General features: G+C 36.4%; 1 protein-coding gene across 3 annotated transcripts; it reads right to left on the reverse strand.

The window, feature by feature from the left end:
- Nucleotides 1–1,678: 1,678 nt before the first annotated feature.
- LOC110790960 (mediator of RNA polymerase II transcription subunit 15a) lies at nucleotides 1,679–23,815 on the reverse strand. Of its 3 annotated transcripts, none has more exons than XM_021995709.2 (11): nucleotides 23,453–23,809; nucleotides 16,614–16,725; nucleotides 16,394–16,487; nucleotides 10,683–12,113; nucleotides 10,140–10,210; nucleotides 8,915–8,989; nucleotides 7,226–8,581; nucleotides 6,770–7,114; nucleotides 3,292–3,480; nucleotides 3,109–3,197; nucleotides 1,679–2,197 (listed from the first exon to the last, which is right to left on the reverse strand). In XM_021995709.2, exons 1-11 carry the CDS (start codon nucleotides 23,560–23,562, stop codon nucleotides 1,990–1,992), a joined length of 4,080 nt encoding a protein of 1,359 aa, XP_021851401.1. In that variant the 5' UTR covers nucleotides 23,563–23,809; the 3' UTR covers nucleotides 1,679–1,989. The 3 variants fall into 3 exon arrangements, with proteins under 3 accessions (XP_021851401.1, XP_021851400.1, XP_056690285.1); XM_021995708.2 differs by having other exon boundaries at nucleotides 16,367–16,487; nucleotides 23,453–23,808; XM_056834307.1 differs by lacking the exons at nucleotides 1,679–2,197; nucleotides 3,109–3,197; nucleotides 3,292–3,480 and having other exon boundaries at nucleotides 6,912–7,052; nucleotides 16,367–16,487; nucleotides 23,453–23,815.
- Nucleotides 23,816–24,056: the final 241 nt, after the last annotated feature.

Raw genomic sequence — 24,056 nt, forward strand, 5'->3', positions numbered from 1 at the left:
GCTGGACTTAGTGATTATGCGGGCAGAGTCTGCTTAATAGTGTGTTAATACGACAGACGATCGTGAATACGGGACGGAGTGCAGCTTCGGTTAATACTCAAGCTTATGGTGTTTGGTGGTAACTTGGTGATAATGGGTAATTGGTAATTGGTGCCCTTTTCCTCTGTTCTTTTATAAATGACACTATTATTTAGGCACGTTTTTCAATGCACAATTTCAAACATTAATATCTTGCATTATGGATAAGAAAAAATTATAAAAAATTGATATTTTAAAAAAAAAATTATTGAGACGAATCTAATAAGACCCAACACGGTTATATTTTTTCTTATGTATAAATCACAAAAGGAAGTCAAATGCGTTTGTGTAAATAGTGTCAAAAACACAATTGTGTCATATAAATAAGAACGAGGGAAGTATGTTGCATCAACATGATAATCCAAGCATCAGTTCACTTGTGAGCAAAATCAGTAAGGTGTTACCACAAGGTTGTTTTATCCTTTTTGTCATTCATATGAATATGACTAGAGAAGATGAAGCAGCGAACATGTTGACTACTCTTTGAGATGATATCTGTTGTAAAGGATCCAGGATCCAGGATCCCAAGCCCCTACTATTCTACCAGTGTTTATGAGATTGGTAGTAAAGTTCCACCCATGACACACATCAAGATAAAGGTTTCCTGAAGACTTGATAGTTTTATGTGGTAAACAACTCTAGCTGTTTTTCTCTTGTATTGAATCTTCTAACATTTTAGCTAAGAATAGTATCCATTAGGCTCATCGACAACATCCTCTGATCTAACTCTAGATCATCCACCATGATGTCATTCTCCCCTGCAATTGTGTCATGGAACACCTAGAAGTTGTTCTTGGTGTTGACAGGTTTCGATTGTCTGCAGTAGTGCCTACTGAACATGTTGATCTCCTCATATCCAACCCCATCCCTAACTTCAGTTGGTTGATCAGCATGTTTATTTGCTTCTTGTTATGAAACAGATGGGTTTGTGTGTTCTTCTGAATCCAAATTCTCTTTCTCTTTCTCTTTCTCTTTCTCTTGGGCATTATTTGTGTATGATTCTTCCTAGAACAATCCTTGGTCTCATGGCTTATCCCCTTACAAAAGGAGAAGAATATAGGTAGCCAAACATATTCCACAATGTGGTCCATGACAACCCGTTTTTTCATTCACAAATTGGATCGTTTTTCGACAAAGTTGACCTAGCTTCACTGCCACTAGAACCTTGGAAAACATGACTTCTCTATTCAATGTAACCTTAATTGTTTCCCCACTTGACCAACAATTTTATACAAACTTTTCTCACCCCAATACTTGACTTGTCCTGGTAATCTGATACAAATGGGAACCTATTTATTTAACTAGGTCTTTACTCTTTAGTATAATGTTCGACTCCAATGATGAGACAGGTGCTTTGGTTCCATAACTTGGGGATGTTGTCGTGCTTTCGAGGTATGCCATGCCTATGGCTTCGGAGGAGGGACGAGTTGCCTCTTCGAATCCTCTCAGTCTGGAGGACCTCTATTTAAGATGAGCATCAATAAACGATCAATTCATACTAGGAAAAAGGAAAAGACGAAAAAAGAAAAGAAAAACAAGCCTTGGTAAAATCACTGATACCAGAAAAAGAAAAGAAAAAACAAGGAAAGACGAGCATCCATACGCTTCACACGGTATTTCATTGAGGCCAAGTAATTCGTTACATTTAGACAACAATAGCATTGTAACAAATGCCTAACCTCAAGTCCTCATACATAGTTATAGCTACCAGGCACCATGAAGCAAATGCTACAAATATAAAAATAATCACTAATAGGGGGTTGGGATAGAAGTTACATCCAAATAAATTCAAGATATGAACATTTATAGACCACCCTCAAAGATTTGCACAACATTCTATTCACAAACTCGACCCAGCAGAAATGAATTTTAAAGTCCACCTGCTTAACTTTGAAGGTATAGCGCTGAAGATCAAGCAGCGGTTAAACATTTTTCCCAAGTACCATATTTTGAGCTGAAGGTCCCTCCACCCTGTTGCTGCGCATATTCACAAATGACAGCCCGAGCACAATTATCCCATGTCCTTGCTATCTCCTTAAGAGACATTGGTTGTGAAAGACTTCGAAGAGAAATGCTAAACCTCGACTTTGCCTTCGCTGAAAGATCTTCATATTCATTACTGCAAAACCGCAATGGACCATTTTAATCTCGTGTTATTGGAAAACAATTTTAATCTATGACTCATATTTTACCTTACTCGCCATTTGGAAAACGTACCCAAAAAGAAAAACACTCGGTCTTTATATACTTGATGCAATTGATAATGGTGAAAATGAATTCAAATGACCAAAGGGATAGCTATTACAAATTAAAACAGAGATAATAAAAAATAAAATAAAGGGAAAATTGACCGAGGTGCATAGAATTACACGAACTAATGCGAAGATATCCCACATCACAAACTATCACTTTGAGTGCAGGTAGTGACATAAATGAGGCCGAAGACAGGAGAATTGAAATATTCTCAAATTATTTAAGTGTCCCGTGAGACATATTATCTTTATTACTTATTTCTCCCATTAATTCCCAACCTTTTAAGTTCCAACATCCATCAAAATCAACTGAAAAACATTGAGAAGGAAGATATCTTTAGCATAAAATTATAGCATGGAGGATCATGAAATTAAAATTGAAGGTCTTTGTTGGGGAGAAGACAAATTGAATTAAGGATTTGATGGATGTTGGAACATGGGGAATTGATGGGAGTAGGAATAAATGAAAAATTTTACGTGGGGGACTTCACAAAATTAAATAAAGGGTTTTATATAAAGGTTGGGTGATAGGTCGTAGTGTGTTAGTTTGTGTTGTTCTATGCACCTCGGCAATAGTTTGTGTCATTGAGGCCAATTTTTCCTAAAAAATATAATGCAACCTGCCAAGATAAGATGTTTTGGTAAATCTATTGATGTAGTGTATTTACCCAACTTATAGTCCAAAAGAAGAGAGGAATGGAATTACCCATTATCTTATAAAAGTAAAGTGGTGAAATTACACCAGAATACAAGAAGGTTAAGATCTGTTAAAGCTCACCTAACATCAACTGACAACTTGTCCAACAAAATTGGGGAACAATTTGGATAATTTACAGGAACCAGCAACCTCAACGGCTGAATTGGTGACTGCATAGAATAGGCAGCATATAAGAAACAGGGAGAGAATGGTATAATGCCATGACGGTAAACTATTGTTTATAATGGGTTAAAAATTGCGTACCATCTGGGCTGAAGTGTAGTGCGACTTCAATTTTGGACTCAAAGATACAGCATTAAAAGAGCACTTGACAATGGTTCCTTCACTGCCCTCGGCTACAAAAGGGTCTGTATCTTCATCACTGACATCAATGACGGTATCTATAAGACGCTCATTTATTTCTCTGATTTCTTCCAACAGGGTATGATTAACCTGCAAAAGCAAAACATAACACAGCTTAGCTATATCAAATTGAAATGATATTCAAGCTCTTTAAGGGAGAGGCCAAAACAAAAATCTGTATCAAGAGTCTTCCAGTACAATCTTAGTTTACAATGTTAATTTGCAGGCTAAAATAAAATCCTAGTAACTCATATCACAACTAACACAAGAATAAACTACTCATCATTCTCACTCAAAGAGGCTGCAGAGAAGGTTGGATGAGTTGCATGACATATGAGGACTTTATTTCCCCTTTGTTTCACAGAAAGAAAAGAGGCTCTTTCGAAAGATATCTTGAGTGGAAGGATTTCCAGTGACCCCCCCCCCCCCCCCCCACACACACACACACACACATCCTTTCTCTGGCCTTCAAACTAGCAGTCATCATGGCGGCATGGGTCAGTGAAAAACAATCTATTTACCCCACTATCTTGATTTGCACATGCCCAAAACTTCCTTTGATTAAAGAGGATGTCAAACCCCAATGTTATACACAATGATACAAAAAGGGTGGGCTGGCTGGTAAAGTTGTCAATACATTGTAAGTAAATTCAAGATTTCTTTGCAGATAGGAAGCTCTTGAGGCAGGTAATTGCACTTAGTCACTCTGATCCTTAAAGTGATAAATCCAACAAAGGTGAAAGATTTTAGGCCAATAGTCGTACAGTTGTCTATAAGACATTTCCAAGATCTTAACGACTAGATTGCAAAAGGTAGTTGATAGCATTGTGAGTGAATGTCAGGCAGGATTTTTACCTGGTTGACATATTGACGATAATATCCTCCTCTCCTATAATACGAAGCACATCTCCCCAAGATGCATGATCAAACCATAAAAATGCATACGACTCCATTAAATGGAGCTCTCTTGAGGGATGTAATGATGGAGTTAAGTATTCCAAATTTGTGCCTAGACAGGATTCTCTTTGTACTGTTTCTTATAGTGTGCTGATAAATAGGAACCTTGCCATCCCTTCCCTGCATAAGAGGGTTAAGGCAAGGTGACCCTTTCTCTCCTGTCCTATTTGCGATTGGCATGGAGTATCACTCAAGGAATATGTATGTTGCAACTAAAGAATGATCCAGATTTCAATTTTCACTCTAGATGTGAAAAGTGAAACATCATTCATGTTTGATGGTGATCTACTCGGTTCTATAGAGCAGATCTTGTGTCAACTTCTATGTTGTTCAGGACTAGAAGCTGACCTAGATAAAAGTAATGTGTACTTTGGTGGTGTAAGTGAAGTGGTAAGAAATCATATTCTTGACGCTTTGAAGATTCCAACATGGAAGTTCCCTTTTTGATGCTTGTGTGTTCCATTGTCAACAAAAAAACTCTCATGTGTTCAATGCAAGCCCCTGATTGACAAGGTGATCTCAAGAGCAAAGAGTTGATTCCAAGGCACCTATCTTATGCAGGGAGGCTTCAATTAGTCAAGGCTAATTTGTTAAGGGCTTGTTTCATTGGCATCTAAAAATGGGGCAAGTGGAAGTTCATGGGAAGTTATAGATTGGCCAGTTGTTTGGTTGACATAAAAAAGTAAAAATGGAGGAAGTTGGTATTCCTGGGAAGTTTGAAACTTTGAATTCCTACAAAACATGGGAAATACCCCCCCTTGGTCAATCAAAGTTCATGGGGGTTTCTAATTCCCATGTTGTCAATCAAACAATTTAAAGAAATTCCCATGAATTTAACAAGGAAACTAATTTCCCTTGAATTACAACTTCCTATAAGAATTAAATTCCCATGTCAACCAAACAAGCCCCAAGTCTTCAATCATTCTGGTGGTGTCAGATGTTCGTCATTCCTAAGAAGGCAATAAAGGAGATACAAGGGGATACTATTGCCGGTTTCTTGGCACCACTGATGCTTGCCAAGTACTACAGGAGGCTGGAAAACGGGAACAAAGCAGCTATCTGTAAGCTATTATAGGCTACTTCTTGTGAAAAAGGTAAGTTGTGGGTGTATTGGGTTGACTGTTATTAAATAAAGGGTAAATCACTGTCAGACTCTCAGTTCCCTAGTAATGTGTTTTGGTCCCTCAAGAAGATTTTTGGCTGTCGATCTTTTCAAGAAGGTTGGAGGTTGGTCTGAAGTGGTTCGTGGATCAGGGAGTTTTCTCTATCACATCAATGTGCCAAAAGCTTAGTGGAGACTATCCGAAAGTGCCCTGGAGACGAGTTATCTGCAACAACAAGCTACACCTAAAAGCATATTCATTTCATGGTTGGCCATTTGAAGAATATTGCCAACCTTGGACAGGTTGCTCGCATGGAAGGTTGTGCCTACAGCTATGTGCAAACTCTGTGGCGTTGATACTGAATCAGTGGAGCATCTATTTCCAGATTTGGTTATTAAGATCAAGTGTGGCAATTACATCCTTCTGCTATTTCAGTTTGTCAGATCCCCAGGTCCATTTACAAAGAATTAAACTGGGCAGTGAAGTGTAGCAAAAAGACAAGCAACAAATATAAGTTGCTTCAAATGTTTTTTGTGGAGTTCATCTATGGGATTTGGCTTCACAGAATGATATGGTTTTTAATAATCATTGTAAAACTCCCTATGGTGTGTTTGAGAAGTTAGTTTTAAAGTAGCTAGTAGAAATACTGTTGAGCAGAATTCTAACTTGTTAGGCCTTAGTGTTTGAGCTTCTCATTTAGAAAGGCTGGTTGTTTGTCTAGGCTTGTCGGTGTAAAGGCTGTTTCCTAATGCTGTACTCTTTTCTATTTTTGGTTAATACAACTTTTATTTGCCAAAAAAAAGAGATAAAGAAGAGGATTTTATTATAACTTTTAGACAGCAAGCGCACACCTGGGACTTCAGTATATTTGCACCCACATATGTAAGTATTTAACTACCTTGAAACATTCTTGTCTCAGAATAAATAAATATATTTCTTTAACTAAGAGCTTGAGCACTTAAAACATCATCTTCCTACGTCAAATGTGCCACAATGTATTAATACTTTCCCCGTCTTTAGGAACAAAAAAAACATTTAAATTTTCCTTTATGGAATGTCCTAAAATACTGGTCAACTTCTTATACCGATATAAATTGAGAGAATTATTTATTCCTTTACTGGTGGGACAACTGCGGTTGGTTGACAGGCATGGAAAAACAATACAATAAATGAAGACGGGGGACCGAGGGTGTACAGTAATACAAAGGAAATATGAAAAAATCCCCCCCCCCCCCCAATAGTAAAGCAGGCACTACATATGAGGTATCTAACCAGCATATCTGCTCTAAGATTGGAAATGAGCAATGTAACACACATACCTCAGTCCTGGACTTCTTGACACTAGATGTTGCAGTTGACTCTAACTCCGATGTCTCATACCCAGCAAACTGCTTGAAGTTATCATTCATACTACCAACCGTTGCTGCTACATTTAAGGGCATTGCACTGGTATATCTGCGCATTCTTTTTGTTCCCGTACTTCCATCTTGTGTCTGAAAGTTTCTAGCTTGCAAGCGACACTTTGTCATGGCAACTAAATCCTCACCAACTGTAGCTCTAGAGCCATTTCCAGGAGCTGATCCTGCAATACGATCAATCATGCTGACAACAGAACCAATGTCACAGACTGAGGCATTTAATGCTTTTGGGGATATTGATTTCATCTGAAGAGGGGGAAAAAAATAGAAGTAAGACATTATCCATAAACTCATTTTTTTGTCTGCGTAGTCTAGACCACACCTAAATATAAGAAATTCATAGGACATACGACTTACAGCTTTCAGTAAGCGATCAAGTGGTTGCTCTGTTAAACTAGATTTCCCAGAATTAAGTGCAGAGCTGTTACCATGAGCAACATCTAGCCCTGCACACTCGAACAAAGGAGACGGTGATATTCCAGGAGTTCCAATGGAAAGAGATTGAGATGCAGCAGGTACACCACTGTGTTGATTTCCAATGTTTGTAACGTTTGAGAGTGAGGAAACAGCCGGTTTCTCAGCATCACCAGGCATAGGAGATGGGGCCAACGGAGTTGAAGGAGAAGGAACATAGGGTGAGTTTGCTGACTGCAAAGGGGTTCCCCCTTTTGAGACAGATTGTTGCAGATTTTGCTGATCAATTTGCGGAGAATGCTGGTTAATTTGCGGTGACACAGCCTGAAACAATTGAGGTGAAGAGACAGGGAAAGATGCCACAGGCTTCAGCTGCTGATGTGCAAACCGTTGAGCTGATGAGAGATGTTGTGGGAAAACACCTGATCTAAGACCTAATCCTTGTCTCATCTTTTCATTTACATCATTTTGGTGAAGTTGAGGCATCTGATGAGCTGAAATTTGTGAAGCTTGTTGCTGCTTCACTTGCTGGTGTAAATGCTGTTGCTGCTGCAGAAGCTGCTGCTTTTGCATCATTTGCTGTTGCATATGCCTATTCTGGAGTTGTTGTTTCAAGTTCAACTGTTGGTTTTGCATAATCTGCTGCTCTTGCTGCTGTTTCAGATGCTGATTTTGGAGCATATTTGAACTTGATTGAATGTTTGGCTGCAACATATTAACTCCATTTTGTGATTGCAAAGAATTCATGTTCCCCTGCTGAGGAGCACCAACCGGATTCTGCTGTAGAGATGCCATTGCAACTTGCTGTACTGAACTAGGTGTACTTCCCTGTCCGGAATCTAAATTGGGATTGGTCTGTAATGGACCTCCCATGCTCTGCTGTGAAGAAGTGATAGCAGATATAGAAGGTACAGATCCATGCTGCAAGCTTGGAACATTGCTCTGTTGCATTGTAGTAACAGAACCTTGTAAATTCATAGACTGCAACTGTGGGTTGACACCAACTTCATGTGATTGTGCTTGAGTAATCTGAGAATGTGGCTGCTGTGCTTGTTGCATAGACTGCATTTGAGGGGGGAGAATCTGCCCTGATTGCATGGAAGGAACAGGCCTCCTAGGCCTGTTGGTATTGAGTAATCCCACAATCTGCTTCTCAAACGATGGCAATTTCTCTTTGTGATTTGGTTGAATATTGTTCTTTGTTATTTGTAAAACTTGCATTAACCTCTCCAACATATTTTTAAAAATTCTAAGCTTCTCGAGCTGGTCCATCTTTGGTTGTTGAGGTAGAGTATCATGCTGTTACATGCATACCAAATAGCATCAAAATCACAAAAAGTAACAATAGCTTATATAAAAATATCAGTCTCACAGAAATAAAAAAACAACAACTGGGTCGGGAAATTGTTCTGCGAAAAAAAGGTGACTATTACCCTTGAAGTGCGTTGCAACATTAGTTTGAACAAAACTATTGTCAAACAGAAACAAGCGACAACTATATTGACTTTTAACAAGATGGGGCATGGACTACTCAAATCTAGTGCTTATATCCCACTTGGTCAATGGAACAAGAGGCAATAAGATTAGCAAAAAGAAGAATCAAATAAACTTCATAATTGGATGATCAGATACCTGCTGCAGTTTCATAGTAATTTTTTGGTACATCTCATTAAGATCTGCGAAGTACATGTCCTTCATAGTTTTAATCTGTCAATCATCAACCAAGGATAGTCAGCATTCTTGTTTTAGCTAACATTCAAAAGCAGTGGCCGCAGAACAGAAAAACAATGAACTCAAGAGTCTCACACAGATGATGAACCACTTGCATACACAAAGAGGAAACATATCCCATCGCTAATATGCCACACCGCACGTTCCCACACCTCAAGAAAAAACATACCAAGACCGTTGAATAATTAAGTCATTGAGACAATCCATTATTCAGAGCTGGGCTCGTTCGGTATCACTGTCATTTTCCAGTTTTTGGTTTTTTAGTTTTGAAAGTCATGATTTACGTTGAATCATGAATAAAGAAATAGTCATACTAATAGTAGTCAGGTTGATTTTGAAAACTGACAACAAAAAACTGGAAACTACTTTTTTGTGGTTTTCATATTTTGGTTTTTAGTTTTGTAAAAAACAGAAAATTGGAAACAAAAAACGATACCGGACGAGACCTTATTGAAAACCAGGAAATCCTTACAAAACCACAGATTACTCCTACATTTGATGGACTTCTAAGGCTTCCAACCAAAAGCAAAGTTACTAATTATTACGACGGCCTATCCTAGAAAGATCCTAATCTCGTTTTTAGGGAGTGTACGGTTGGGCTATCTGGGAGGCAATGGGTTCATTCCATTATTTTGTTTGGTTGGAATTGTTAGAGAAAAACTTCAGCGCAGCATTTTACAAAAAATCAATATGTGGGAAAGCCAATTTAAGGAGCATTATTACTAAGTTTAGTGGCTTAAAGAATTTAGTTAATGTGAGTTGTGGTTATATAAATAGACATAATTATAAGTTGTTAGTAGCTTGAAGAAGCAAATTCTTCGCACATTCTTCTCTTATTCTGCTGAGGCAAACGTATGTGTTGTACTATTATGTGTAACGAAAAGTGTTCTACTCCCAGGGACAAATATACAAAGGAAAAAGTGTTCTACTCACATGGGCACTTTAAGAATTCACGCAAAAGTGAGGAGGAACTTTATTTCATGGCAAAGGCAACATAGCACACAAAATGACAACAATATCTAATCTAGATCAGCCACTGGGGCATAAAGCACGCATAAATAGTTTAGAAAACCAAAGTTGAAACCAAATGTTAGCTGCAGGACAGTGGGAGGAAGCAAACTGTCACCTTTTGATAGACCTCTTCTTGCCAGTCACCAGCATTTGTATTACCAGTCTGAGCAGTGGAATCCAAGGAACCTATTCATAAGGCACTAGCTTTAGCTAATATTTAAGGACTACAGATTCCACAATTAGACAAGACATAAGATGATAGAAAAGTGAATTGTATCAAACCCCGAAAACAGAGATATAAAATCGGACGACAAGAAAGAAAAATATATGTAGCACTAATGTTATCTTCTAAAGCAAACATCCAAGACATGGAAAAATCTTTTAACATCACCATTGGACACCTAGCTAATGACAATGAAAAATTTCAGGGACAGAATTCAATACAAGTATACAACATGCCAGTAAGACTGTCTAAAATTCTAAATGTGTAATGGACCTTATGGTACTCTGGGCACCACGTCAAACAAGAAGAAACGACAAAAATACTTGATGAGAAATAAGTGCCGTACTAGATGCTACCCTCAATGCGCACTAGTACAAACATATAATCTTCAAGATACCATGTAGTAAAAAATAAAAATTAGGTTGGAAGACATACTAGATGGTGCCTCCGGAAGAGCTCTTTGTGATTGAAACATCTGCTTTTGCTGATCAATCATGTTTTGCTGCTGAAGCAAAGAACTTGGATTTTGCATCCGAGGCTGCATATTGTGTTGAAGGGAATTTGTCTGCTGCTGCAAACCCAATTGCTGTTGTAGGGCTGGCTGAGATTGTAGCTGTGACATCAACTGCTGCTGTGACTGCGATTGTGACTGTGCTGGCTGCCCGCCACCTGGCAATAAAGAAGCATTTTGGTTCTGTTGCGGAACTACACCCTTTTGTTGTTGCATCATGTGTACTGAGTGTTGATTCGTCTGCATGTTAGCATTCCCCGATTGCGTTCCCATCAATTGCTGCTGTGAAAGCCCCCCAGCATGACTTTGATGACCTAACTGTTGCTGATGCATGTTAGAAAGATTGCTTTGTTGACCCATCATATGTTGCTGCTGCATGTTCTGATGGCTGGTTTGCTGTTGTGATGGTAGGTTTTGAAGATTGTTCTGCTGACCTGACATACGCTGCTGCTGCTGTGGTTGTTGCTGCTGCTGCTGCTGCTGTTGCTGCATATCGGAGATATTACTCTGTTGGCCAACCAGTTGATTTTGTTGCACATTCGCAGAATTTGGTTGTTGTCCCATTAACTGCTGCTGCTGGCCCTGGGATGTCATCATTGATTGCTGGGGTAGCTGAGTTTGCTGTTGTTGATTAATAGAAGTCTGTTGTGGCTGTGGCTGTGGCTGTGGCTGTGACTGTGGCTGTGACTGTGGCTGTTGCTGCTGCCTGAGTACTGATTGTTGATGCTGCTGAAGCACAGACTGAGATGGTTGTTGAATAGAAGACTGTTGGTTTGGCTGTAACCCAGACATCATAGAAGGCTGCATAACAGATGAGGTTTGCATGATTGGTTGCTGAGTTGCCTGTAACAGATTTTGTTGAGCCTGTGATTGTGGTTGTTGTTGCTGTAATGGTGTCTGCATGACTGGTTGTTGGATATTTCCCTGCAACTTCTGCTTCAACATCTGATGCTGCAACTGTTGTTGGTACATGTATTGCTGACTATTCTGTGATTGCTGTTGCTGATGGGAACCAGCCTGTTGAGTATGTTGCCTTCCTTGCATCTGCCTTTGGGCATTTGTGAACATGTTGGACGATACTCCAGGATTCATTGTACTTCCCATTGAGTTCTGTGAGATGCCAGAAATACTCTGCATGTTGGTATTTTGAGAAGCATTTGGCATGTTCTGTGCTAAACTATTAACCTGCGGCAAAGAGTTCGGCAAGCTGGCAGTAGTTTGCATGCCTGCAGATGCTATATTGTTTTGCATGTTCTGAGCTAAAACCTGCTGCCGGGATTGAGACTGAGACGCCATCTGGTGGGGAACAGATTGACTCTGACTCTGCACTTGGGATTGCATATTTTGAGAAGGTACTGAGTGAGAAAGAGAAACAGACGATAAGTGAGTGGGGCATATTTGATACTCAATGATAAATCAGAGTTCAATCATCTAGAAACACTCCAAATCTCACTCTGTAGACCATTAAATCAACCAATAAATACAAGACTAGAAAGAATTAGCACAACATAAAATTGAAATACAGAAAGTAAGCAACCCCCTATCGGCCCTATATCACCAACTCGCCAATGCATAATGTACTGACCAGACCTAAAGATAATTATAAATTTGTAACGCGGATGATGATCTGGTTTCACCAAAAAAAAATAACAGGAGAAAGAGAAGTACTATACATGGGATAGGAAAGGAAACGTGAAGGAAAGCAGCATTTTCACAGTTCATGATAATAAAGGTAAATCAGCGAAATTGCTCCTTAAAATTAAAATTCGTAATATACCCTGTCGGAGGTTAATAAAGTGACAAGATCAGTTTTAAGAGATTTAGTAAAATCCAACAGCAAAGAGCAGAAAGACGTGTTTCCCATACATCTATATATATATATATATATATAAGAGTATACAACTGTATAAAGAAAATACAACAAGTGCTACTACTCTATCCACTAGATGAGCACAAGACGGGGGGAAAAAGATCTTTTTGAGCTTGACACGAGAAATCTAATATGGTTGCAGGTGTGACAGGCTCGTGAGTAGACAAACCAGGAGTATTATAATATAAAAATAATTCATCTCTATTCTAAAAGGGAAGAGGGGAGGACTGGTGTCCACATAAAAATACTAAAATACCCCTCCTCACATATTGAGATAAAAAAATTAAAAAAGAAACAATTCTCATTAATCAAGGAAATCATGATAATTTTTACGTGATCAATTACATCAATAACGTCCAAAAATAAGTAACAATCAATCACAGGAATTAAGTCCATTCTATAAGGAAATAGGGGAGGACTTGATGTCCACGTAAAAATACTAAAGTACCCCTCCTCCCATAGTATAGGGATGAATAACAAAAACGATTTTCACTAATCAAGGAAATCATGATAACTTACGTGATCAATTACATAAATAACGTCAAAAATACGTAACAATCAATCACATGAATTAAGTCTAAAAATAAATAAATCACATTCTCAACAAAATCAGCAACGATGAAAAGGTCCTAAAATAACAAATTTTACAATCAATTATATACCTTTTTTGAGGGAAGGTTTAAAAAAGAGTATTATTCAAGAATCCGTTAACTTTATTAATCTGTATAAACCATTCGAATAGCCTGCGGTGAACTAGGATGAAAACATTATACCCATCCTCAAATTTTATCATATAAAAAAGAATTAATGATTTTGATAATGGTGCAAATGTTAGTACTCCCTCCGTATTTTTTGAAGGGTTACAATTTCACTTTGTGGCCGTATTTTATTATGAATTTCATGTTTTTTTGGCAACTTTTACATCCACTCTTCAATTATTTTATTATTTCCTACTCCCACTGCAATCATAACCAATTGCTTTTAAGTAACTTTTACTCCCGATTTCCTTTTTTCTATTTATTTATTATCAACTACCCCACTTACTTCATTATTATATAATATTCAACTAAAGTAATAAACTTTCTTAATACTTGTACCGGTCAACATGTAACTCGGTAACTTCTGAAAACATACGGACAGAGTATGATCAATGTTTTAGAATCCTTGAAATTCCAAAATGTAAAATATTTTGGTTACATAGAAGGCTTGAGTAACATGAAATGCCCATCAATTAGCCAGATTTCTTCAAGATCAACACTTAAATTTTAATAAAAATGAATTTCCTGAGTATTTTGAATTTTCTGGTAGCAGCAGAGTAGCAATAAGACGAATCACTACCACTTTACAATTTTCTCATTTTAAAATTAATCGTTTAAAGTGATCCAAAATTCATTATTTTCCTTTTTCTATAGGGATTTCATTGCAATCGACATTTCAAACAATTCGCTTGATAATTCACAAACATTATTCAATTCGTTTTACCTTTTACAAAATTTTGAAAACAATATCTCTATGGAATCTTTACACATTAAATGAGAAGAATGGGTTCAGAATCACTTTAAACGATTAAGATATCTTAATTTTAAAATGTGAAAATTGTAAAGTGGTAGTGATTACTAACAAAAACATAGTTTAAGGTAGTAAATTAAAATAAATTTTCATAAGGTAGTAAATACAAAAGTGGTGTATTTTTAAGGTAGTAAATACCAAAATATCCTAAAGTTAATAGAATTTGCAGTTGGTATTAATCAATAAGGTTATTTATTTTTAGTTCATTTATGCTATTCATAGAATTTTAATTGGAAATTTTGTGTTGTTCAATAATAGTTATCAAGTCTTTATTTGCTCCTTTTTTTTAAGGGTTTTTATTATTTCTCCTTTGTAACTCCTCAACTTGAAAAGATATAAAACTTGATTATATTGTGTCAATGTTAGATAAACCAATGTGAAAACTACATGAAGACCCACGCTAAATTTGTTTTAGGATACGAGAAAAAATAATACTCTAAATGGACATTATCTCTATTCTATAAGGGAATTTCTAAGGTCATTATGGTAATTGACATTTTGTTGTCCCCTTATGCATAGTCTATAATGCCCATCTTAATAGTAAAATACAATGAGAGTTTAATTGCAAAACACACCGAAAAGGAAATTGTCAGAGGAAAAAAAACGATAAAACAAAGAACTACAAATAAGGAAGGTGCAATTACAAAGAAAACTGCAAATTAAGAAAGTATCTTAATCAAGGGATATATAATCACTAATCTTATATGCACCTGAAATAACACGAGGCTTTATAGAATGTTTTATGGCCATTCTCATGCTCAGCGATCTATAAAGATAAAAAAAACTGGTGAAAAGGTTATGGCGGCGGCAAGAAACCGCGATGAGAAGCGGGTATAAGACAGTGTGGGAGTCACAGACTAAGTAGAGGGCTACTATCAGGGAGAAGGCGGTTATAAAATGGAGTTTGATAGCTGATAGCAAATTAAGATTGTACTGCGTAAACATTAAGGAGACAATAAAGGGATTACAATTTTAAGGGAGAGAGAATTAAGGAATTAGAAATTTTCATAAATTACGAAAGAGAGGTTAAGGATTCAAATTTAAGATGGTTGAACATTATTTTAAATTTGTTGTTAACAAATTGCAAATATCTTCCATTTACTAAACTATGAAAGATCTTATTTCCTTGGCATCAAATAATTAGTTTTTAGAATTATTACAATTCAAATTTTAATTAATTTAGTTAAATTGTGAACTTACTAATTAAAGGGTATTATAGCCTATTTTATAGTAGACACCAAAAGGGAAAAAGGTCATTTCTTAAAATGACCCCAGGAGTTCTCTTATAGAATAGAGATGCAAAATCAATCAAAAGGTCAACATTTCTTTTGATACAATCTCCACCAATTTGCAATTCAATTGATCTCCATTCAAAATTGTTCGCACATGGCAAAATTAAATATGAAAAAAGTTGTTCACGAGTAATTAAAATAATTTTACTTTCCAATCACATCCCAAAAATTCTCCAATCACCATAAATTCTCTAATCAAAATTATTGTTGAACAATTTTTTCTTAAAGAGTAACTTTATGAACAATTTTTCTTACATGTTAATTGAGTTTATTAAATATAATAACGTGACTTTACTTTTTTATTTACTTTCGCATGCATCGCATGCATATAAGACTAGTTTATTCACGACTAAAGCTTCACGACAAGCAAAAACAATTCTCCAAAGGGTATGCAAGAACGTTCAGGTCATAGCTTTAATCAACTAGACAAAGTTATTAGACTTGAATAGCCATGGCGCCATGCCTTTTATTATTTTATATTTTAGTTATGGGATTGTTTGAGAGGAGAGGTACCTAAGTTATCTTTTTCTCTTTTTTCCATTAAACATACAATAGGGTATTCAACAAGACACAAAGGACATTTGATCGGATTTCAAAAGCAGAAAGACATGCCAAAAACAAGTTGGAGGAATATAAGATTTCGGCACATCCTTTGCCATCCACTTCGATTGCACACATTTGTTATCATTTCATATCTAACAAAAAAAAAACTACCTTGAAAAACCTAGGTAAAAACAAATCGATGACAAGCTTGCAACTTTGCAAGTACAAAACTAATGATGTTTAGATGTTGGCCACATTAAACTGTATAGGGATGCATTCTTAACTGTATCAACATGGTCTACACAAAAGGGAAAACTCTATCAAATATAATCACCTGAATCCTGCGGATTTCTGCTCATACCAGAAGAGTTGGAAGGCAACGCATTGGGGAGTGAATTCTGAGATTTCGACTCCATTGTAAGCATCTTTAATGATATCTTCCTCAGATAATCAGACTGGATTTACAGTAAAATAAGAAACAAGAAAATATTTTTGAGAATTATTAACAGTATCTAAAATGTGATGGCCAAAAGAAGAAACTGTAATATCAAGATTAAGGTATAAGCAAACGCATAACTTGCCTGGCTTGTCGCAGCGCTATATATTTTTTCTTCAAATCGTATGGCAATCTGCTTAAGTTCTTGCAGCCCTTCTTGGCCAGAAAACGGGAGATGTCTCTTCAAAGTTTCCATTCTTCAATTGCAAAGAATATTGAACTATTAGTACCATGACCAAATCTTAGTTACTTGTATAAAAAGAAGTAAACTCAAAATAAGCAGCCCTTCAACTCATTAAATAAATTTCAGCCACTTAACTGTAACATAAACCACAAAAATCACTATCTCCCCTCTTCGGGCAATCTCATGTCAAGAGATAAAGCTAAAATTTAATAAGATCACACAGATGATTATAGACCTATCTCTCTCCAGCACGCGGTAGACATTTCTGCTAGGCTCACCTAGCTTGAGCTACTTCTGCACAGCTACTTGTATTACCATGAGTCTGTTTGTTCCAATTTCTTTCCTTTTCTAGTTGTCATTTTTTGGCTTCGGTCTTTAGTTATTTCAAAAATAACTGCTACTTTTTCAAATATATTAGGGATAAATAGTATTAATATATGGTATAGAGAAGTTTCTGATATTTTGTTTAAAATATAATGCTGCTCGCTATTTTTCAAATTATGATTTTAATATTACTCACTGCCAAAGGAAACTAGAACTGGTGGAAGTTATTAGGATTTAGGAATAAAATATTCCTGACTTGTAACACTCAAGTACTCAACACAATTTTGCTACAGATAACAATTTCTTAATGAATCTAAGAACAACAATGTACTAATCTCACCCAAAATACTAACCAAAATTTATGCAATAAACGCCTTAATGAGGTCTTTTGAGGGTTCTGACGTGGCTAAACTCAAGGTTAAAGAATAGAAGGTATAAAGGCTTCAAGTTCCAACCAGTATGCTTTAGGAAACTTACTTTATTTGGTTCATCAAGACTTTGTCTCCTTGTGTTCCACTTAAAAGCTTTCAAACTTTAACACTTCAATTTCTAATATTTATTCTCCTTCGCCCTTCTTTAACTTCACTTTGTTTATGGGGCCTAATATGTCAACACAATTTTTGCCTTCCTGCTGACCTTTCTTACATGATGAACTTCATATTTAGGTTGAATAAAATAGGCTCTACCTTGTGAGGCTCGACATAGTTAATCAAGAAAAGGGAATAAATGTCTTGTTCAAATGGGAAGGGATATATTTGGAGGTTTCAAGTTTGCCTCTTATCATTGGCAAATTTAACACCAAATAATGAAGAAAATGGGAGAGAAGCCTGGTTTCAAATACCATCCTAGGTGTTCTGCTTTAAAGCTAACTCACATGAGTTTTACAGGTATGAGTTTTGCAGATGATATTATGCAAAGGGGAGAAAAACTATCACCACGGTTTTGAGAGCTCTTAAGCTTTTCTCTGATACAGCAGGCTGCAGGTTAGCTCTCAGAAATCAGCTATGTATGTCAATGGAATGAAAGAGGAGAGTGGAGACAGTACAAGAGGTGCTTAAAATGTCTGGTTTTGCTAGAGGGTATTTACCATTTAAATACCTAGGTATCCCAATTTGTTCGAAGAGAATTTCTGTGGCCCACTGTGAACAGATTGTGGATAAAATGACTGCTCGGTTGAGAACTTGGGGTTCCAGGAATTTATCTTTTGCGGGTAAATTCCGTCTTCACCAGTATTCACATCTATTGAGCTCAGGTTATAGTACCTCCTAGAACTATTTTGAACAGCATTACAAAGATATGCAGGAACTTTCTTTAGTATGGAAATAATATTGTAGGCCCGCGTGCAATAGCTTGGGAGCATGTGGTGTTGCCAAAGAGTGCTGGCGGGTTAGGAGTATGTGATATTGTGAGGTGGAACCAAGCTGCAATGGCAAAACATGAGTGGGATGTTTCCACAAAACAGGATACCTATGGGTCAAGTGGATCCATGTTGTCTACCTACGCTCTAAAGACTGGTGGAGCTACAGTCATCCGAAGGACTGTAGCTGGCATTGGAAGAAAGTATGTGAAACGAAGGAGAAGATGAAAGCTCTTTTTACAGAGGTTTGGTTCAAGCAACAAGTAAGTTTCTCCATAAAGAAATTTACAAGCTACTGGCTGATGTTCCAACAAGAGTTCACTGGGATAGAGCTGTTTGGAACAGGTTGAGTGTGCCTAAGCACAGATTTATCATGTGGGTTGCACTTTGATTTATCGTTTATGCTCTAAAGTTGATTTTTTCTTCATGAATTGTCGTGGATATGGATCATCATCATCATCATCATCATCATCATCATCATCTATATATATATATATAGCTATAGGAGATAGGTGGATGAGGTCAAACTGAAGAAAGAAGCTGCACATATAAAGCTGAACAATGTCTTCCTTATTCCAACAAACAATATATTAATTTGTATTGTGTTAATTCTGTTTTATATTCCATATGTTATTAACTCTCCTTTATGTTTACTCTTGGTTAAAGTACGAAGTTTGGATTTAGGTCCCATATAATGCAAAATAAACTTTAGGTCCAAACAATTAAAAAAAATTAATAAAAATGAAACTTTAGGTCCTAAAGATGTGTTTTACTTTGCTTTTATATGTTGTTAACTACCCTCTTGGGTTTACTCTTGGTTAAAATAACGGAAGTTTCAATTGAGGTCCTTAACGATGCAAAATATAAATACAGGTCCTTAACAATAAAAAAAAAATGAAACATTAAATCCTGAAAGTATGCTTAACTCCTAAAAGTTAGATCCTCATTACCGCGCAGCCTCACAAAGTTAAGGACTTGATGATATTTGATAACCATTTAACATTGTGTTCTCTTTGTGCAGCTATACATGTTTCTTCCAAATTTCTTCACTGACCAATGCTAGTTACTAGATCGTGATTCTTACTAACCACTCATCTAAAAGTTTCATACATACAATAAAAATAGGATTTTTTGTCATTTAACACCTTAAAAAAACTAGTTTTTGTAATTTAACACCTTACTTATTTTTTATTGTTTTTAAACACCTTAAAAAACAAAAAAATTTAGAAATCAACACCACTTGACAATTTTTGTTAGAAAAAACATTAGTTTTTAACTATGCTAAAGTTCCCAAGGCATGATATGGTGGTAAACAACTCCTTCTACCATCAAATTATGCTTTGGAAGTTATAGCATGATTAAAAATCAACCTTTTTTTCTTATGGAAATCGTTAAGCGGTGTTGATTTATAAATTTTTAGATTTTTAAGGTGTTTAAATATAATAAAAAAATAAGTAAGGTGTTTAATTACAAAAACTAATTTGTTTAAGGTGTTAAATGACAAAAAATAAGCATTATTGCTTTTTATATGTAAAACATAATTTATTAAGTCTTCAGTGAAGGTAATACACAAGAAGGACAAGGTGTCCAGAGAAAGTAACTTAAACCAAGTCCTCTATATCTTCCCTACAGAGTAATTTGGGAAGCACCAGCAAGCTTTGCCCATGAAGAAACTGATAAAAAGTCACTTTAAATAAGCATTATTGTTATTGTTGTGTTCCTGCGTTAGCACACATAAGCTTTGGTTCCAGACCTCATGCTAACAATAAAGATAATTTCTTCATGAACGTTTTGGGCCATAAGAGGCAAGACCTCTAGTTTAAATAGTATGCAACTGGAAATATCATCAATGTGCAAAACTGCAGCATTGACTAGGCTTAAGAAGAATAAAAATACAACAACAACCATCACACAACGACTCCGCTTCCTGTGAAGCTTCAAGCACAAAAAGTAATTAAACCTAGCGGAATACTTCCCCTGTTCTTTTTTTATTGCAGCATTTGTGTTTTTACACTGTTCACACACTACCCTTTGATCATTTATTGTGACTTTTACGTAAGGAACAATATAATCATTTGGGATCTTATAAGATTCGTCTCATATATGCTTTTAAAATATCAATGATTTATAATTTTAACTCAAATATACTCCATATTTAAAGATATAAATGGTAAAAGTTGTACATATATAAGAAAAGAAGAAAACTCCAAATGTTGCACTAGATAAAGAACTGGGCAAGTAAAAAATATAAACCAAATGTTGCCTCCTCAATTTCTTTTAGCTGTTGTCCCCATTCTGTTGTATAGTGTAAGCACTTTCTTTGGAAAAGGAAAACTAATGCTTTTAAAAGCTCAACGGGGTTGGGAGAAAATGTAATAGTATCAACAAATTTTCAACAATACAAGGAATAGAGAATAATCCAAGATATGATCTAAAGAAGTTCCCTGAAGAGGAACATCACAATTCCAAGACGGAGGAATGAACAGAAAGCCAATTGACCTTTTAGTGGCAGAACCAGGATTGCAAGTCAAGGGTGACACAAAAGTAATACGACTAGTATAACTAGTGTATAAAAAGACTTTGTTATAAATTCGTGTACTAAAAGTGGGTAACTTGTAGGGACTTTTCATGATGGAAAAATCGTATAGTTGATTGCATAGTTGCATACACCACAAAGTTCAAATTACTTGAGAATCTTTTTTTATAAATGTATCACTAAAAGTCTAAAAAGAATGTACAAAACCGAAGATGACTACTATTATGGTTTATGATAGAGTAATAGTCTAAGAAAATTATTTTATTACTAAATGTTTTTATATTTAGAAGAGCAGTCCAATTAAATATGTAGTAAGAACTACGCAGTATGAAGTACATGAAGGTGGAAAAAGGCAAAAAAATTGTTTCGACTTATACAAAATATTAACAACAGAAGATACAGTGATAGCTAAAAATGACTAATTAGAAAAAAGGAAGGGAAAAAAAACCCAATTTGTTAGAATGGTATCCGAACCTGATGTAGGTTCTGCAACACTCTGATAACCGCTACGACATGTTATGTTATGTGCTTCTGCCCAATTATTATATGTCTTTATTAACGTTTGCTATTGAATTTGAGTTTCAGTTTTTTTTTCCGGGTGTGACACGTTCCCCCCACCCAACCCCCGTTTCTTAGCTAGGTCCGCCATTGAAACACTGCCATCAGTGAGACGGTCACCAGATTGGATGATCAAAGAAGTTTCTCTAGAGAAAAATTACTAAGAAAAATTGAAATTTTCTTCTTGATAGATAACAGACCAAAACAAAATAGCAAAAAGTTTGTACAGACACAAGCCTTGTGAATAGGAAGGCAGAATCACTATGGATAAAGTTATAAAACTAGGACAAAAAAATATTATTCGATCTGGTCAGTGTAAGAAGTGTAAGAAGGATCAGGTTGAATTGAAGTTTGGAGTTACTATTTAGCGTGGCCAATGACAAGTCGAGTTATCAACAGGTCGGGTTAAATCGGACAACACAGATAACAGGTCGTCATAGGTCGGGTCCCTAACAAGTTGTGTCGGGTTATAATCGGGTTCATATCATTGTTGGGTCGGGTGTAGAATCATGTTCGGATAATTGTCCACTCGGGTGAGAACTGTTATCGGTCATCTTCCGATCGGGTGTCGAGGTCAGGTCATACAACATTGGGTTAAAATCGATTATAGTTTTAGTCGAGTCGGATACGGTGGGGTTACGGGTTTCCTATTTAAACAACATTTCGGGTCCCGGTCGGTTACGGGTTTGGGTCGTTTCAGATCGGGTCAGTTTTTCACGGCTTTAGTTTACACCGATAGTCTTTGTGTCAGCATTAAAAATGAAATCACATAGCATGAAAAGAGCAAAAGGCCAAATTAAACAACTCTTTGACCCTCCATATTACCCAATTTACAGGAACTAAGGGGATGTTTGGTATCTAAATTTTTAGAGTTGGAAACGGAATCAGATAACCGTTTACGTTATAAGCCGTTTGGTATGGAGTATACGGTAACCGTTACCGTTACTCAAGGGTAATTGATTCACCTACTTCGTTACTGCTCCAAGGGCTACAGTAACAATTACCATTTCCCCTCAAATGCACAATGCACACCACCTCCTTGCTTTCTCCTTCTCCTTTGTTCTTCTCTCACCCCTCTCTCCTCTCAACTTACTCCCAATTGAAACTAGACTTATCGTGCGGGCGAGGGACCATGTGACCTCCATAGCTGCACATGAGGCGGAGTTTATTGGCGGTTGTTGCGATGGTGAAGGTGGTGGGTCAATGGTGGACGGTGGGTGGGTGGGTGGGCGGGAAAATCTGGAGAAGATGAAGCTCTTCTTATACAGTGCTATAAAACTCAACTAATTGGATTACTCAGCAAAAGGTGATAAAACCCATATACGTACAACAAAAGATGAGCTGTCCTAATACTAACTATTTACATAAATATAATACAAAGTACATATTTATTTACATGCTATAAACAATTAAACAGGGGAGGAGTATGGCTGTTCTTCAATGTTTTATTTGTTGTTAATTTGTACTAGTTTCGATTCATTATGATTTTTTCATTTATACATATAAATATTAAGTGAAACAATCTTATACAAGTGATTCCTTTCCTATGATATACCAAATAACCAATAATAGAAATGGTTAACATTACCTTTCCCCCTTCTTATTTGTTTACATTCCACTTCCTTTCCAACTTTCATACCAAACACTCCCTAAGACTCCACTTCCACCCAAAGGGTTTGATGGATCATTGATACATAAACGTTTCTAGTACAATATTAGAAAATATGAATTCGCCGAATTAATACCATTAAAAGCTGCCAATCACTCATCAAAACAATGATAAAAGTACCAAATTCACAACTTCTAACATCTATCTCATTCAATAACCAAACACAGTTACATCAATATTTCTGAATTTAAACCCCAATTCTCAAACACACCGAATTCACCGGGGGGGAAAACAAAATTGCATAATTTCATCAAACAAGTATTAAAAATCAAAGCTTTAAAACAAAAACAACTCACATCTTATTGACGATTCGTTGGCGGGACTCCGGCAGAAGTTGACTCCGCCAATCGCCACCGTCCATAGGTGGCGCCTCATTTTGAGCAGGTCGCCAATTATTCGAATCCATTATGAAAGAACTAATTTAGCTCTAAATTAATAAATATTAAAACATCATTAAATAATTTCAGCACTGGTTGTAATTAATCAGCTGAAATCCCCAAATTTTGGGGTGGGGAATCAAGTGAAATTGATGATCTGCAATCAGAAGAGTAACCCTAGAAAGTGAAGAAAAATTAAGGTGGTATTGGTGTTCTAGAAAGAGGGGAAAGAAATTGTAGAATGTTGGTTAGTTTGGAAAAAAACATCTACTATTTGTAAGTTTCGGAATTGCTCGGTAAGGCCGACTTTTTCTTCCTGCACTACTGAATACTCGTATACGGAGTACATTACTCGTATAGTCATGTTCCGCAAAACTAGCGGTAGCATTTAGCGGTTGAGTACTTGATAGTTGTAGGAGTAGCGGATAGCGGTCAATAATAGTGGGTAACGGTTAATTATCATATTAACGGATAACTAGTATGAGTGTTTGGTAAAATTAGTGGTTAAGATTGTAAAATACAA

Source organism: Spinacia oleracea, chromosome 1 (genome assembly GCF_020520425.1).
Source record: "Spinacia oleracea cultivar Varoflay chromosome 1, BTI_SOV_V1, whole genome shotgun sequence".
Taxonomy (NCBI): Eukaryota; Viridiplantae; Streptophyta; class Magnoliopsida; order Caryophyllales; family Amaranthaceae; genus Spinacia; species Spinacia oleracea.